The 16,550-nt window shown below is 46.3% G+C and overlaps 1 protein-coding gene across 4 annotated transcripts in view; it reads left to right on the top strand.

The window, feature by feature from the left end:
- The window catches only part of LOC136179114 (NLR family CARD domain-containing protein 3-like), a 45,562-nt gene that overhangs the window by 8,433 nt on the left and 20,579 nt on the right, over positions 1-16,550 (top strand). Inside the window, exon 4 of one of the 4 annotated variants that reach the window (XM_065954466.1) lies at positions 14,107-14,298. The exons of 1 other annotated variant lie outside the window; for it this stretch is intronic. In XM_065954466.1, coding sequence (XP_065810538.1) covers positions 14,107-14,158 — 52 coding nt within the window. In that variant the 3' untranslated portion in view covers positions 14,159-14,298. Of the gene's footprint in view, positions 1-8,471; positions 8,998-10,233; positions 10,410-14,106; positions 14,299-16,550 lie in introns of those variants that run through there. 2 more of the 4 variants (XM_065954467.1, XM_065954469.1) reach the window with 2 other exon arrangements.

Below are 16,550 nucleotides of genomic sequence, written 5' to 3' on the forward strand. Positions count from 1 at the left end.
CGTCAGGCCGGGGGTGACGCTGCTGCTGATGTCCAGCTTGGCCCTGTGAATCAATGGCTCTCTCAACAACCAGTACAGAGAGTCAGACTTTGGGCACCTTTTACAGTTAAAAAGGGCCCAAGACTTAAAAACACCCTGATAAAACGGAGGCAGCCCACTTAATTTTAAAAGTTTAGAATCAATTAAAAACAGAGCAGCATCCAGCCCCAGGAAATCTGCACGTCTGAGAATGCAGCTGGCCACATCTCTCCACACTAGATCAGCCGGACCTGTCAGATATTTTTTTAAGAACTGTAGTCTGAAGGTGGCTGTCCGGCTGGCCAGGTGGACGAGGCCCTGTCCCCCCTCCTCCCTGGTTAAAAACAGCACCCCTTGTGGCACCCAGTGTAGACCGTCCCAAAAAAATCTACCATTTTCTTTTGTAGCTGGGCTAGCAAGCCTGAAGGGGGGTCTACACAGGTTAAACGGTGCCACAGTTGGGATGCTACAAGGTTGTTTAAAACCAATACTCATTTGAGGGAGCAGCCATTTCCACTTGGAAAGTTTCCCCTCAATTTTTTCTGTGACGCTCTCCCAGTTCTTCTGGACTGTCTGTTCTTTCCCGAGGAACACCCCCAGGTACCTAAAGCCATCTGTTCTCCCGGCCAAGCTCTGGGGAAGAACTGGGAGACCGTCACGCCACTCACCGACAGCGAGGGCTTCGCTTTTTATCCAATTCACCCTCGCTGCCGATGTTACGCTAAAACGTTTTATAATGTTGGTTAAAATATCTGCATCCCTCTGGTCTTTGATAAAAACAACAATGTCATCAGCATAAGCACTTAAGACAATGTTGCTATTAAAACCAGGTAAAACCAAGCCCTGTGAGTGGTAGCGTATATTGTTAAGGAGGGGTTCCAGGGAGAGTGTGTAAAGCATGCCGGACAGAGCACAGCCCTGCCTGACGCCTCTACACACCCTGAAAGGAGCACACAGGCCGCCGTTAAACTTCAGCACACTCTCAACCCCACTGTACAACACTTTGATCTTGGCTATGAACCCAGCGCTGAACCCAAACTTCTCCATAACTTTCCAGAGGAAGTTGTGTTCAACGCGGTCAAATGCCTTTTCCTGGTCTAGAGAAATCAGACCAGTGTTACAGCCCGATGAGCTGGAGACGTCCAAAACATCACGAATGAGGTGGACATTGTCCACCATGGACCTGCCGGGCACACAGTAGGTCTGGTCCCGGTGGATGACCTGCTCCATAGCCTTCCCCAGCCTGGAGGCAAAGAGTTTGGACAGAAGCTTGTAATCCACACACAGCAAAGACACAGGGCGCCAGTTTTTGATGTCCTGCAGGTTACCTTTTTTTGGGAGCAAAGTGATTACGGCTCTCCTGCAGGACATGGGCATTGAGCCAGAGGCCAGACTTTCATTAAAAACATCTAAAAGATCTTTTGCAAAGATGTCCCAGAAGGCTTTGTAAAACTCCACACTCAGGCCGTCTATGCCGGGAGCCCGCCGCCCTTGCATGCCCTGCAGAGCGGCCTTCAGTTCCTGCATCTGTAACGGCCCGTTGAGCTGTGAGTTTGTCTCCTCAGAGACCTGAGGCAGTCCATTACAGAACTCCTCCATCAGAGCTTCCTCCTCCTCATACTCATACTCATACTTGAGTAGAGTGCCGAGTAAAAACTCACAGCTCGCCTTTTTATCTGGCATGGCTCTGTCAATGTTTGCCCTGTGTCTGCTAAAAGTGAGTGGATTACCCTCCTCTGCCCACTCCTCTTCTCCAGGCCGAAGAAGAAACTAGAGGAAGCATCCATCTCCGTGATGGCTTGAAACCGGGACCTGACCAGTGCACCCTGTACTTTAACATCCAACAGGTCGGCTAAAGCTAGCTTTTTGACTTTGAGGATTTCAATATATCCTCGATTTGCTGTGGACTCGCTCAATCTTTCTAGTTCCACTATATCAGTCTCCAGGTCTTTCATAGATCTGGTGATGTCTCTGGTGACATTGAGGGTGTGCTGTTGACATAAAAGTTTAATCTCAGTCTTACCATGGTCCCACCACTGCCTAAGACTGTTAAACTCACCCTTCCTCTGTCTAAAAACATCCCAGAAATAAATAAGAACCTCTTTAAAATGTTTATCAAATGTTAAGACTGAATTAAAATGCCAATAAGCACTTTTAGGTAAAATATTTTGAATAAAAACATTACACAAGAGTAAAGAATGGTCAGTAAAACTAGCAGGGACAATACTGCACATTTTAAAAATATTAAAATGATGCTTAAAACAATAAATACGGTCTAGTCTAGCTGAGGAGATCCTACTCTCTCTGAGGTGGGACCATGTGTACTGTCGGCAGTCTGCATGCATCCTTCTCCACACGTCCACCAGGCCATGAGAATAGACCAGCTGCCTCAGAACATGTTGGGAAACTGGATGCGGCTCTGCATGGTTGCGATCTAAAGATGCATTTTCTGTACAGTTAAAATCCCCACCCAAGAATAAAAAATCCTCCGAGGCACAGCCATTTAAAACATGGTTAACTTTTTGTAAAAACAGCTTCCTCTCTGCACCGATTGTTGGAGCATACACATTGATAAAAACTGCAGTAAAAAGGTCGAACCGTGCTTTAATTAAAAGCAACCTCCCCTCGATAAAATGCTCGACCTCCAGTGAAACCGGAGTGAAAGACTTGGAGAGGAGAAAGCCAACTCCTCCACTAAGAGAAGTGTTGTGACTTAAAATGACTTCCCCCTCCCACTCTCTCCTCCAGTCTGCCTCATTGGTGCTATCACTATGTGTCTCCTGTAAATAAAAAACATCAATATGTTTCATTTTGGCCGTTTCATATATAGCTGCTCTTTTTTTTGACTCTCTGGCTCCATTTATATTCAAACTTCCCACTCTAAAATTATCCATAAGTGAGAAATTAAGAACAAAAATAAAAATCAATAAATTAATTAAAACACACATTGGAGCTCTTCCCGTCATCATTGCTCAGTTGTTTTCTAACTTTAAGCAGAAGTTTTTTTAATCTAAAAAACTCCTTGTTAGTGATGCCAGACTCCTCCTTTTGGCTCATGTGGAGTCTGGCCGAGGTATAAAACAAACTTAAAACTGGGAAATGCTCTTCAATTTTAACACCTTTAGCATTTTTGGTTTTTGCTAAAAACGACTTAATCATTTCTGCAGAGTAAAGTTTTTTCTGTTGACTGTTACTTATTTTAAATCCAGATATATCACTGCTATCAGAGACACAGTCATCACTTTCACTTTCCTCTGTCTGTCCCTGTCCCCTTACTGTCTGTCTGTCCTCCTCCTCCTCCACTTTGCTATTCTTTGCCTCATACTTTGCGCCTCTAGTTTTCCTTCTGCGTTTAGAAGCAGATTTGACCCTCACTGCCTCCTCTTCCTCCTCCTCCATCTCAGCCTCTTCCACCTGTTCCCCCCATGTAAGTTTACTGTTCCCCCCACCTGCCTCCTCTGCCTGTGTTTCATCTTCCTCCTCTGACATACCCTCCTGCACTTCACTGACCCCACTTGCTTTATTTATCTGTACTTCACTCACACTTTTTCCAGCTGTTTCTTCCCCCTTTTCTTCACCCACCTCACTTTCCACCACATCACCCAAAACCTCTCCTTCACTTCCCTGATTGTTTTCACCCACACCTTGCACATCATTCATACTCACCACCCCGTGCTCCAGGTCCGACACAGCAGCGGCGAGGCCTCAGGCCACGGGGCAGGGGCCTCCCGCCGCGGGGCAGGGGCCTCCCGCCGCGGGGCAGGGGCCTCCCGCCGCGGGGCAGGGGCCTCCCGCCGCGGGGCAGGGGCCTCCCGCCGCGGGGCAGGGGCCTCCCGCCTCGCCGCTGCTGTGTCGGACCTGATCAGTGGAAAGCCCCGCCACAGGGCCGGGCGTCACCCCACGGCCAGGCGGAGCCGGATCCCCTTGTCTCGGACAGGCCTTCACGGTGTGTCCCTCCTCACCACAACCAAAACATTTCATAGCCGACGAGGTGGCAAATATCACGTAGTCATAATCATCTACTTCAACATGGAAGCGGAGGTTGAGGTTAAGTATCATAAACAGTTGTCTACGGTGAGACACCACGTGTTTCAGCAGCTGAGATCTACATCCAGACAGAATCTTTTTTATGGGGGACACCACCTTCCCATGTCTGGAGAGCTCTCTGCTAAGAAACTCGTCGGTTATGAACGGAGGGACATTGGACAGGATGACTCTGGTGGAAGGCTGTGTCAGTGGAGTCACCTGTACAAACATTTCGTTCACCGTGATGCCTGTCTCAACGACTCGGTTCACCTTCTCCACCTGATCCAGGAAGATGACCACGGCGCTGTTCATCCGAGCGGCCGACCTCACGCTGCTGTGCCCGACCTTCTCCCCCACCGCAAGCCCAATCTCCTCCACGCTGCACGGAAAGCTGCCATTAATTTTAATGCCATGCTTTCGCGTGAGGTGGCCGAAGGTGACTCCATTTACCATGACGTCTGAAGACGCCGACCGGCGAGACACCGGCAGGAGAGAAAAAAGAAAAAACACAAACACAAACACACACTAACTATTAACTTAAAGTGAACCTACAACCAATAAACTACATTAAATTAAATCAAATTACCAAAGAAAAAAACTATCAAAAACACTCGCTCAGCGTCTCACTCCGCACCACTCACTCACTCCATGCACCAGAGAGAGAGAGAGAGAGAGAGAGAAAAAGAGAGAGAGAGAGGGAGAGAGAGAAAGAGGGAGAGAAAGAGAGAGAAAAAGAGAGAGAGAGAGAGGGAGAGAAGAAGAAAGAGGGAGGGAGGGAAAGAGAGAGAGAAAGAGAGGGAGAGAGAGAAAGAGGGAGGGAGGGAAAGAGAGAGAGACCAGAGAGAGGGAGAGAGAGAGAAAGAGAGGGAGAGAAAGAGAGAGAGAGGGAGAGGGAGAGAAAGAAAGAGGGAGAGAGAGAGAGAGAAAGAGGGAGGGAGGGAAAGAGAGAGAGAAAGAGAGAGACAGAGAAAGAGAGGGAGGGAGAGAGAGGGAGAGAAGGAGAGAGAGAGGGAGAGAGGTAGAGAGGGAAATAGAGAGAGGGAAAGAGGGAGGGAGGGAGAGAGAGAGAGAGAGAGGGAGAGAGGTAGAGAGGGAAAGAGAGAGAGGGAAAGAGGGAGAGAGAGAGAGAGAGAGAGGGAGAGAGAGAGAAAGAGAGGGAGAGAGAGAAAGAGGGAGGGAGGGAAAGAGAGAGAGAGACCAGAGAGAGGGAGAGAAAGAGAGGGAGAGAGGGAGAGAAAGAAAGAGGGAGAGAGAGAGAGAGGGAGGGAGAGAGAAAGAGAAAAAGAGAGAGAGAGAGGGAGAGAGAGAAAAAGGGAGAGAGAGAGAGAGGGAGAGAGGTAGAGAGGGAGAGAGAGAGAGGGAGAGAGAGAAAGAGGGAGAGAAAGAGAGAGAAAAAGAGACAGAAAAAGAGAGAGAGAGGGAGAGAGAGAAAGAGGGAGAGAAAGAGAGAGAAAAAGAGAGAGAGAGAGAGAGAGAGGGAGAGAGAGAGGGAGAGAAAGAGAGAGAAAAAGAGAGAGAGAGAGAGAGAGAGGGAGAGAGAGAGGGAGAGAAAGAGAGAGAAAAAGAGAGAGAGAGAGAGAGAGGGAGAGAGAGATTTGATTTTTAAACAGACCTTTATTTTTCAGTCTTCTTACTGTTCAACAATAATATACATTCCTAAAATTCACAGATGACATTCACAAAATAAACAGATGTTACATCAGCACATGTCCATGAACTAACTGATCGTGCTCTACAGAGCACAGCACACTGTCATGAGTCCACACTGACTGGAAAGTCTCCAGGTCCTGATTTGCTCTGTAGAAGCTGAAGTCCAAAAACAACCTGGATTTTAACATTTGTACAAACAACAGCTTCACATCAACAACATCGTCTGGCTCCTCCACCTTCCTCCTCCTACTCATGTACACGGCCATCTTAGCCTGACCAAGGACAAAGTTTATCAGCTGGCATTTGTGTTTGTGTTGTCGAGTGTATTTAAAACCACAAATAAAAACCTGCTTAGTAAAAAACTCTTTAAAACCACTAAAAACCTTCTCCAGAAGGTCAAACAGAGGTTTCAGCCGACTGCACTGTAAAAAACAGTGAAACACCGTCTCCCTGTGCACACAGAAAGGACACTGATCAACAACATTCACATTAAGAACAGAGATAAAAGAGTTCACAGCAATGATTCCATGCAGGATTCTCCACTGGAGGTCTGCATGTCTCTTACACAAGGGGGGTTTGTACAAAGACTCCCAGGAGGGTCTAAACTCAGGAGCTAGCCCCAAATAAGTCCTCCAGGGGGTGTCACTGCGTGCGTTCAGTGTCTTTTTATTCAAAGTCTTAACAATCAGTTTGTAAAGAGTCTTTCCTGCAGCGTTGGCCAGTAGAGGACCAGAACAGTCCTTCAGGTCTGCAGACAGAGTGAACTCAGGAAACGGGTCAGTTTGGTCAGGCAGCAGAGAACCGTCCCCATAGTCCGACATCAGAGACATCTCTTGTCCTGTCAGCTGATGTCTCCAGTGCTTCAGCAACCGATCAACGACTCTGGTCGACCTCACCCCCAGACGAGCAGCCAGACCAGCAGGACAGTCCAGCTGAGGTCCCGTCAGCTCCACCACCTGCTCCAGAGTGGAAATCCTGGCACTGCAGAACTTTCCGGACAGGCTCGGTCCAGCCCAGTCAGGAAGATGAAAACGACCTCCAAACAGTACCGGCTCTTTAAGCAGCCAGTACAAAGAGTGGGAGTGTCCCTGTCTCTGCCTGTTCACCAGACTCCACACGTTAAAAACACTTTGATAAAATCCAGTGACAGAGGAAATGTTCACTTGCTGTAAATCCATTAAAAACAGAGACGAGCTCAGCCCCAGTTCTCCAAACCGCTGTAGAAGACAGCAGGCCAGCGGTCTCCAGACCAGGTCTGCAGGCCCAGTGAGTAGTCTCTGGAGGAACTGCAGGCGGAGAGTAGCCCCCCTGCTGGCCAGGTGAACTAGTCCATGTCCTCCTTCCTCTTTAGGGAGGAAGAGCACACTCTGAGGAATCCAGTGTAACCTGTCCCAAAAGAAATCAACTAACACTCTTTGAATGTTACACAGGAGAGAGGACGGAGGGTCGATACAGGTCAGTCTGTGCCACAGGGCAGAGGAAACAAGATTATTGGCCACAAGTACACGACCTTTAAAAGACATCTTTGGCAACAGCCACCTCCATTTATCAAGACGTCCTTTTACTTTTTCTAAAACACCCTCCCAGTTTTTACTGACAAAAGTTTCATTCCCCAAAAACACTCCCAAATATTTAAAACCTCCTGACTTCCAAAAGAGGCCTCCAGGCAGACTGAGCCGACCCCTCAGCTTCTCTCCCACCATCACTGCTTCACTTTTCAGCCAGTTCACTTTGGCAGAAGATATCGACCCAAACAAAATCACAGTTTCTTTTAAAACATCGATATCTCTGTGCTACTTAACAAAAACAATGACGTCATCAGCATATGCTGACAATTTAAAACTGACTTCTGAGGCAGGAAAACGAACACCAGAGAGACCTGACCTCAATCTGTGAAGCAGGGGTTCGATGGCTAAGGAATATAACATCCCAGATAATGAGCAGCCCTGCCTCACCCCCCTCTGTACACTAAAAGGAGCATTCAGGCCTCCGTTGATCTTTAGCACACTCGCAATGTCACGGTACAAAACCTGGATCTTAGCTAAGAAACATGGGTTGAACCCAAAGGCGATTAGAGTCCGCCATAGATACTGGTGTTCAACCCGATCAAAAGCCTTTTCCTGGTCTAGTGAAATCAGACCAGTGTCTACAGCCAATGAACCAGAGACTTCCAAAACATGCCGAATAAGAGTGATGTTATCACTGATGAGCCTGCCGGGCACACAGTAGGTCTGGTCTGTGTGGATGATCGACCCCATCACCTGCCTTAGTCTGGATGCCAGGACCTTAGACAGGATTTTGTAGTCTGTGCAAAGTAATGACACTGGTCTCCAGTTCTTTAGATCCTGAAGGTCGCCTTTCTTTGGCAGCAGAGTGATGACTGCTCTCCTGCAGCTCAGAGGCAGACGACCCCTCTCCAAACTGTCTCTTAAAACCTCCAGGAGATCCTCTCCCAGCACACTCCAAAACACTTTATAAAAGTCAACAGGAAGGCCATCAATACCTGGAGCTTTTCCATTCTGCAGACTCATGACAGCAGAGTAGAGTTCAGACAGAGACAGCTGGGCCTCAAGCTCTGTGTTGTTTTCAGCGCTGACTTGAGGGAGACCAGTGTAGAAAGACTCACACACCTCTGGACGATCAACGAACTCACTCGTGTACAGATCCTTATAAAAACCAGCTGCATGTTTTCTGATCCCAGCAGAATCTGAGATCGATTGTCCACTGTTTGATCGTACAGAGTGAAAGATCTTCTTCTGTCCACTTTTCTTCTCCAGACCAAAAAAGAACTGAGACGGAGCATCCATCTGGGTGACATCCAGGAACCGAGACCTGACCAGAGCCCCCTGTGCTTTAACGCCCAGCAGGTTGGCTAAAGCCGACTTTTTAGATTTTAGGGAAGCTAAATGTCCCTGATTTCCTGTGGCATCAACTAAACCCTGTAGTTCTACCACTTCAATCTCTAGATCTCTCAAAGATCTGCTAATGTCCCTGGTGACATTGCGAGTGTACTGCTGACACAACTGTTTAATCTGACTTTTTCCAAAGTCCCACCACTGCTGAATGGTTTTAAAATCAGACTTAAGCTGTCTGTGAGTGACCCAAAAGTACTCCAGTGCAGACTTAAAAGCTTTATCGTGCAGCAGTGTGGTGTTAAAATGCCAATACGCACTCTGAAGTCTGACATTCTTAATAAAAACAGAACAATAAACGAGACAGTGATCAGTGAAGCCTACAGGGACAATAAGACACTCTTTAAAAACATTCATGTTGTGTTTAAAACAATAAAAGCGATCCAACCTGGCCAGAGATAAAATATTGTCTTTAGAGTGACTCCATGTGTACTGTCTGTGTGTGTGGTGTAAACTCCTCCACACATCCAGCAGCTCGTGTGTTTCTAAAAACTGTCTGAGTCTGTGTGAGGAGGCGCTGTGAGGCTCTTGGTGGTTTCTATCTAAACCTGGGTTTGCTGTACAGTTAAAATCCCCCCCCAAGAATAAATACTCCCCTGTGTTGCACTTTTTAACAGTGTCACACAAAACACTCAACACACCCAACCTGTCCACAGCGTGACATGGGACGTACACATTAATCAGAGTCATCTTTACATTTTCATACTGCACTCTAATTTTCAATAAACAGCCTTCAATGACCTCCTCTACTTCACACGAAGCAGGCAGAAAGCCTCTAGAAAAAATAAAACCAACTCCTCCACTACAGGTGGACTTATGGCTGAGGATCACCTCCCCAGGCCACTCCTTCCTCCACTGACTCTCGTTCTTAGAGTCACTGTGTGACTCCTGAAACATTAAAATATCTAACTTTTTGAACTCCATCAGTTGAAATAGTGCAGCTCTTTTTGCATCATCTCTCGCTCCATTTAAATTTAAGGTGCCAATTTTAAATTCACACATTGAGAGATAGGAGTTTAAAAAAGAAACAAGATAAAAACACAACAAGAGGAAAGAGATGAGACACAGTCTAAACATCATCATCGTTGATTTGTGTTTTCGCTTTCCCGATCAGTTTTTTGAGACGACAGATCTCTTGACCTGTGAGGCCGTCGTCCCCAAAAGCACTGGAGCGCCAAGTTAAAGGCCGAGCTGAACTTACAAAACACTTCAGGTCTGGAAAGAAATCCTCTAAATTGAGCAGCCTGAGGCCCTTGGTGTCCTGTAGAAACTTTTTAATGTGAGCTGAGGTGTAAGTGACTGGTCCTTCTTCTTGTGTGGACATGAGCTCACTGTCACTCTCTGCTCTTCCTGCTCCTATCTTTCTGTCCTTCTTCACTGCTTTAGTACTGCCCTGAAAGCTTTCACTCTTCCTTTTCTGAGAAATCTTTAATGACTCTTCATCAGACATATCCTCATCTTAATAATAATAATCAACACATACACTATTATTACTTTCCTGCCTTACCTCCTGACTTTCACTGATCAAACTTTTTTCTTTCTCACTTGAATCACATTCAGTTATCTCCTTTTCTTTGTCTCCCTGTTTCCTGTTCTTTACCTGGCCCTCATCACTGACCACTGACAGCTCTTCTACATCAGACACTTTACTTTTCTGAGGCCCAGCAGCAGCTCTGTCTGAAAGAGCTCCGCTAGGACCCGCTACAGCGGCCTCAGCTCTGCCGAGCACCGCGACAGCTCCGCCGAGCTCCGCGGCGGCAGCATCGACCGGCACCGCGTCTGCAGCCGCAGCCGGCCCGGGGGTCACAGCAGCCGCCGTGACCTCAGCAGCCGGTGCTGCCTGAGTATTTGCCCGCACATGAACATTTTTTTCCGGGCATGAGCGGATTAAATGTCCCTCTGCACCACACCCAAAGCACTTCATGGTCGCTGATGTTGCGAACACCATGTAATTAAAACCATCGACTTTGAAATTAAAAGACAAATTAAGATCATCCGAGTTGTTTTTCATGACCATGAAAACTTGTCTTCTGTGACAAACAACGTGTTTGAGCAGGGGGGACTTGCATCCCAGAGACACCATCTTCACCTGGGACACTACCTGCCCATACCTGCACAGCTCTTTTACTAACATTTCATTTTTAATGAACGGGGGGGCGTTAGAGATGGTGACTCTTTTAGCCGGGTTGATCAGGGGGAGAACAGAGGTGAAAGTGTCCTTAATGACGACACCTTGTTCGACCACATCGTTCACTTTAGCCGTGCTATCTAAAAAAATAACAATGGCCCCGTTCATGCAGGAGGCAGACCTCACGCTGCCGTAACCCACCACCTCTCCAACCGCTAAACTAGCCTCCTCCACCGAGCAGCTGACAGCCGGCACCAACTTCACTGCATGTCGGCGTGTCAGCTTCTCAAAGTCCTGCTCCACGTCTACGACGGGCATGCTGCCCAGCCGAGCTGGTAAACAAACAACTAAACAACAACAAACTACTAAACACAAACTATGTTAACCAAAGAAAGAAAAATAACACACAAACATTCAAAAGTTTGAAACTCACGACGAAGCTCACGCTGCCACTCACAATCCACTCACTCACCATCCACTCAGAGAGAGAGAGAGAGAGAGAGAGAGAGAGAGAGAGAGAGAGATTTGATTTTACAAAAGAACTTTATTTACAATAAGTAACAACAATTAACAACATACTTTTAGACGGACAAAAGAAAACCAAACACTTAATATCACTCAATAGACTCTTTAGATGCTAAAAACAAAGTTGAAGATGAGTTTTTTGTCTTTGACAGAACAGATTCTCCCTCCATAGCACCGTGTTTCAATAAAATCATTAATATTGGTCATTGCTGTAAAGAAATTAAAATCCACCCAGACTCTGGCTCTTACAAGGGAAAGGAAGAGGTCAGTCACGTCCTTTCCCTGCCTGTTCTCCAACTCTTTCTTCCTGCTAAGATAGATTGCCAGTTTTGCTTGTCCGGATAAAAAGTTTAAAAGTCTCCATTTAACCGCGTTAATTTTTTTGTACCCTGCTCCAAAGATAAAAACTGTTTTTGACCAAGTCACATTAAAACCCATAAAAACCTTCTTTAAAACCCCAAACAGATCGCTGAGTCTGACACACTCTGAAAAACAGTGAAAAACAGTTTCCACAGACCCACAAAAAAAACATTGATTAGACACAGAAGGATTAAAACGAGACACAAAAGAGTTTACGGCTATTGCTCCATTTAAAATCCTCCATTGTAGATCACCAGATCTCTTGTTCAGAGGGCTTTTATAAAAAACTCTCCACACTGGCTTGATGTGGTCAGACACTTTCAACCGTTGTCTCCACTTGGTGTCCACTCTGTTTATCAATACATTCTCATTTAAAACTTTAACACACACACAAAACAATTCCTTACCTCTAACGTTATAAAGGTTCAAACATTTATCATCAGTCCCTTTTGAATGTCTTTCACTTGAAACACAAGATTTCATTGTGAGGCCTATTTCAGGAAAAGGATCACTGTCAATGGGTTCTTCCTTCCTGCTACAGTAATCCTGCAGCATCTCCTTCTCTTCCCCCGTCAGTCTGAGACGCAAACGTGCAGACCGGAGACCAAGAGCAGAGGTCACTGCTGCTGTATTGTTCAGTTCAGGTCCAGCTACGTCCACGATCTGTCTCAGTGTGGTGTTGTCAGTGGAGATGAGAGCATGTCTGAGGCCCATTAAAGATGTGTCCTGAACATCCAGCCGGGCCCCATAGATCAGAGGCTCCTCCAGCAGCCAGTGTAGGGACAGTGTGGGCTCTAGTCTTTTCCATAAAAACAGTTTCCAGGTTTTAAAAAGCCTCTGATAAAAAGCAGACAGGTTGCACAGATTAAAACAGTCAGTATTCATTAAAAACAGTGAGGAGTCCAGTCCTAGTCTGTTCACTTTTTAAAAATGCTGCTGGCCACTGGTCTCCAGACCACATCAGCTGGGCCAGTGAGGAACTTCTGTAGAAACTGCATTCTGAAGGCAGCTACTCTGCTGGCCAGGTGGACCAGACCCTGCCCTCCTTCTTCTTTAGGTAAAAACAGCACGGCCTGTGGAACCCAATGCAGCTTGTCCCAGAAAAAAATCCAACATCACTGATTGCAGTTCTTTAAGGAGTCCAGCAGGGGGCTCTATAGATGCCAGAGTGCCAGAGTCCACAGGAGACCAAGTTGTTTATGATGAGCACTCTTCCTCTGTACGACATTTGTGGCAGCAGCCACCTCCACTTCTCCAGCCTCCCCTTCACTTTCTCAACCACCTCCTCCCAGTTCTTCTGTACAGTGAGCTCATCCCCTAAAAACACACCAAGATACTTAAAACCATTTCTTCCCCATGTTAGTCCTGCTGGTAGGTTGGGCAGCAAATGTGTTTTAAAACCAACTGCTAACCCTTCACTCTTCCCCCAGTTCACTTTTGCAGATGATACTATACCAAAATCTTTTCACAATGTTTTCTATTAAAAACACTTCTTTTTGATTTTTTATCATGACAATAACATCATTTGCATAGGCTGACACAATAAAATGCTTTGAACAGTGAGGTAAAATTAACCCTTCAATGGAAGACCGTATTTTACACAACATGGGTTCAATAGAGATGGAATATAACATCCCTGAAAGAGCACAACCTTGTCTTATTCCTCTCTTCATTTTAAAAGGTGCACTTAGTCCTCCATTGATTTTCAGTACACTCTCAATGTCCTGGTACAAAACCTTGATCATAGCAATGAAACCAGGGCTGAGACCAAAACTCTCCAGAACTTTCCAGAGGTAGAGGTGCTCAACCCGGTCAAAAGCTTTTTCTTGATCTAATGAAATGAGACCAAGGTCTATGTCCAATGAACTAGAGACGTCCAAAACATCAGGAATTAAAGACACATTGTCATGAACAGACCTGCCAGGCACACAGTAGCTTTGGTCCAGGTGTATGATCTGGTCCATTACGTCCTTCAGTCTGTTGGCCAGAGCTTTGGAGAACATTTTGTAGTCACAGCATAGCAGGGAAACAGGACGCCAGTTCTTTATCTCTTGGAGATCACCTTTCTTTGGAAGGAGTGTGATTACTGCCCTCCTGCAGCTGAGGGGCAATGACTCTTCAGCCAGGCTTTCATTTCAAACAGCAAGAAGATCTCCCAGCACATCCCAAAACGTTTTAAAAAACTCAGCAGGGAGTCCATCGATTCCGGGAGCTTTTCCTCCCTCCATGCTCTGCAGAGCTGCGGACAGCTCCTGTAGCTGTAGAGGTTCTCTGATCAGCTGGTTGGAGTCCTCAGAGACACGGGGTAAACCATCACAAAAAGAGTCAAACAGCTGTTCATTGTCAGTGTACTCACTGCTGTAGAGCCCAGAATAAAAGTCCACAGCATGTCTTCGGATGTCTCCAGCTTCTTTCAGCTCCTGTCCTGCTGCTGTTCGAAGACCATGCATACATTTATTTTGTCCATTCTTTTTTTCCATTCCAAAGAAAAACTTGGACGGGGCGTCCATCTGAGCCACACTTTGGAATCTCGATCTGACGGGGGCTCCCTGGGCTCTGGTGTCCAGCAGGTCTGTCAGGGCTTTCTTTTTAGCTTTGAGAACTTCAATATGTCCTCGATTTCCTGTGGAATCTATCAAGGATTGAAGTTCCACAATATCAATCTCTAGAGCTTTTACAGATCTGGTAATGTCCCGTGTGAGTGTACTGCTGACAGAAAACCCTGATTTCAGCCTTCCCACAATCCCACCACTGTCTTAAACACTTCAAATCAGGACATGTCGTTCTAAAATTCCTCCATAAAAACCTAAAACCCTCTAAAAAGTTTTTATCAAGAGCAGGGAAGTGTTAAAATGCCAAAAAGCACTCTGATGTTTAAAATGACTAATAGAAACGTGACACAATACTAATGAGTGATCAGTAAAACCAGCAGGCACGATAAAACATTTTTTTAAAATGTTCATCTGGTGTTTAAAACAATAAAACCAATCTAACCTAGCTAGTGAAATAAAAGCATCTCTGGTGTGAGACCAGGTGTACTGTTTGTTGTCTTTGTAAAATGACCTCCATACGTCAGACAGGTCATGAGTTTCAATGAGTTGTTTTAAAAGCCATTTAGAAGCAGGATGAGGTTCAATGTGATTCCTATCAACAGAGTCAGTGCAGTTAAAATCCCCCCTAAAAGCACAAAGACATCTGGAGTGACAGTGTTTAAAAGAATGTTCATTTCATTTAAAAAAAGGTATTCTGTCTGCTCCTGTAGCTGGACTGTAAATATGAATTAAAAAGAGCTCACACTGTTCATCAACAGCTCTGACCACCAGCAGCCTCCCCCGTATTACCTCTGTCACAGTGTACGAGACAGGTGCACCCCCCCCCCCCCCACTACTGCTGCTACTGTGGCTCAGGATAACCTGACCCCCCCCATTCTCTCATCCAGTCCACTTCATTAAAAGAAACATTATATCAACGTGATTCATTTTCATTACTTCATACAACATCGCTCTTTTTCTGGAATCTCTAGCTCCATTTAAATTCAGAGTTCCTTCTTTAAAATGACTCATGGAGAGAGAGATTAAAAAAGTAACAACTAGAAACAAAAACATCTGTATTTTAAAAGATAACCTACAATTCTTTGTTTTCATCATCATCATCATCATCATCATCATCATCATCCCCGTCATCACCAACATTGTTACACAGTCTCAGTTTGGACACGTACTTTCTTAGTCGATAAGTTTCCTGATCAGAAAAGAGTCTTGTGCCGACTCAAAAAAAAGCCTTTTATCAGCTAAATCATTTTCTATTTTTACACCCCACATATTTTTGTTTTTGTGTAGAAACAGTTTAATTTTTTCTACACTGTAGTCTCTTTTGTTTTTCTGTCTCTGAGAGTATCTGCACTCAGACGTTTCACTGTCAGTGAGATGGGGAGAGTCCTCATCAGAACTGACCTCTGATCCTGGATCAGATTCTTTTGGTTTGTTTTCTGTTTTTCCTTTTGCTTTCTTTGTTGTTCTTTTCTTTTCTTCTAGTGAAACATTTTCACTAGTCTTTGATTTTCTTTTGGAGCGAGGAGTACTAAGAGAAAACTCTTCTTCCTCCATCTCCTCCTCAGCAGGTTCAGTACAGACCCTCCCTTTACCTGCTGCCTGTTGCTCAGTATCAACACTAGACCCATTCCCCACCTCCATCTGCTCACCTGTCTGCTCCTTAAACCCCCCACTCTGTGTCTCCTCACCTCCTCCACTCTGTGTCCCCTCACCTCCTCCACTCTGTGTCTCCTCACCTCCTCCACTCTGTGTCTCCTCACCTGTGTGCTCCTTACCTCCACCACACTGTGTCTCCTCACCTGTCTGCTCCTTACCTCCTCCACCCTGTGTCTCCTCACCCCCTCCACTCTGTGTCTCCTCACCCCCTCCACTCTGTGTCTCCTCACCTCCTCCACTCTGTGTCTCCTCTCCTCCTCCACTCTGTGTCTCCTCACCTGTCTGCTCCTTAAACCCCCCTCCACTCTGTGTCCCCTCACCTCCTCCACTCTGTGTCTCCTCCACTCTGTGTCTCCTCACCCCCTCCACTCTGTGTCTCCTCACCTCCTCCACTCTGTGTCTCCTCACCTGTTTGCTCCTTACCTCCTCCACTCTGCGTCTCCTCACCTCCTCCACTCTGTGTCCCCTCACCTCCTCCACTCTGTGTCTCCTCCACTCTGTGTCTCCTCACCCCCTCCTCTCTGTGTCTCCTCACCCCCTCCACCCTGTGTCTCCTCACCCCCTCCACTCTGTGTCTCCTCACCTCCTCCACTCTGTGTCTCCTCACCTCCTCCACTCTGTGTCTCCTCTCCTCCTCCACTCTGTGTCTCCTCTCCTCCTCCACTCTGTGTCTCCTCACCTATCTGCTCCTTACCTCCTCCACTCTGTGTCTCCTCTCCTCCT

The sequence above is a fragment of the Labrus bergylta genome, chromosome 4, assembly GCF_963930695.1.
Source record: "Labrus bergylta chromosome 4, fLabBer1.1, whole genome shotgun sequence".
Lineage (NCBI taxonomy): Eukaryota > Metazoa > Chordata > Actinopteri > Labriformes > Labridae > Labrus > Labrus bergylta.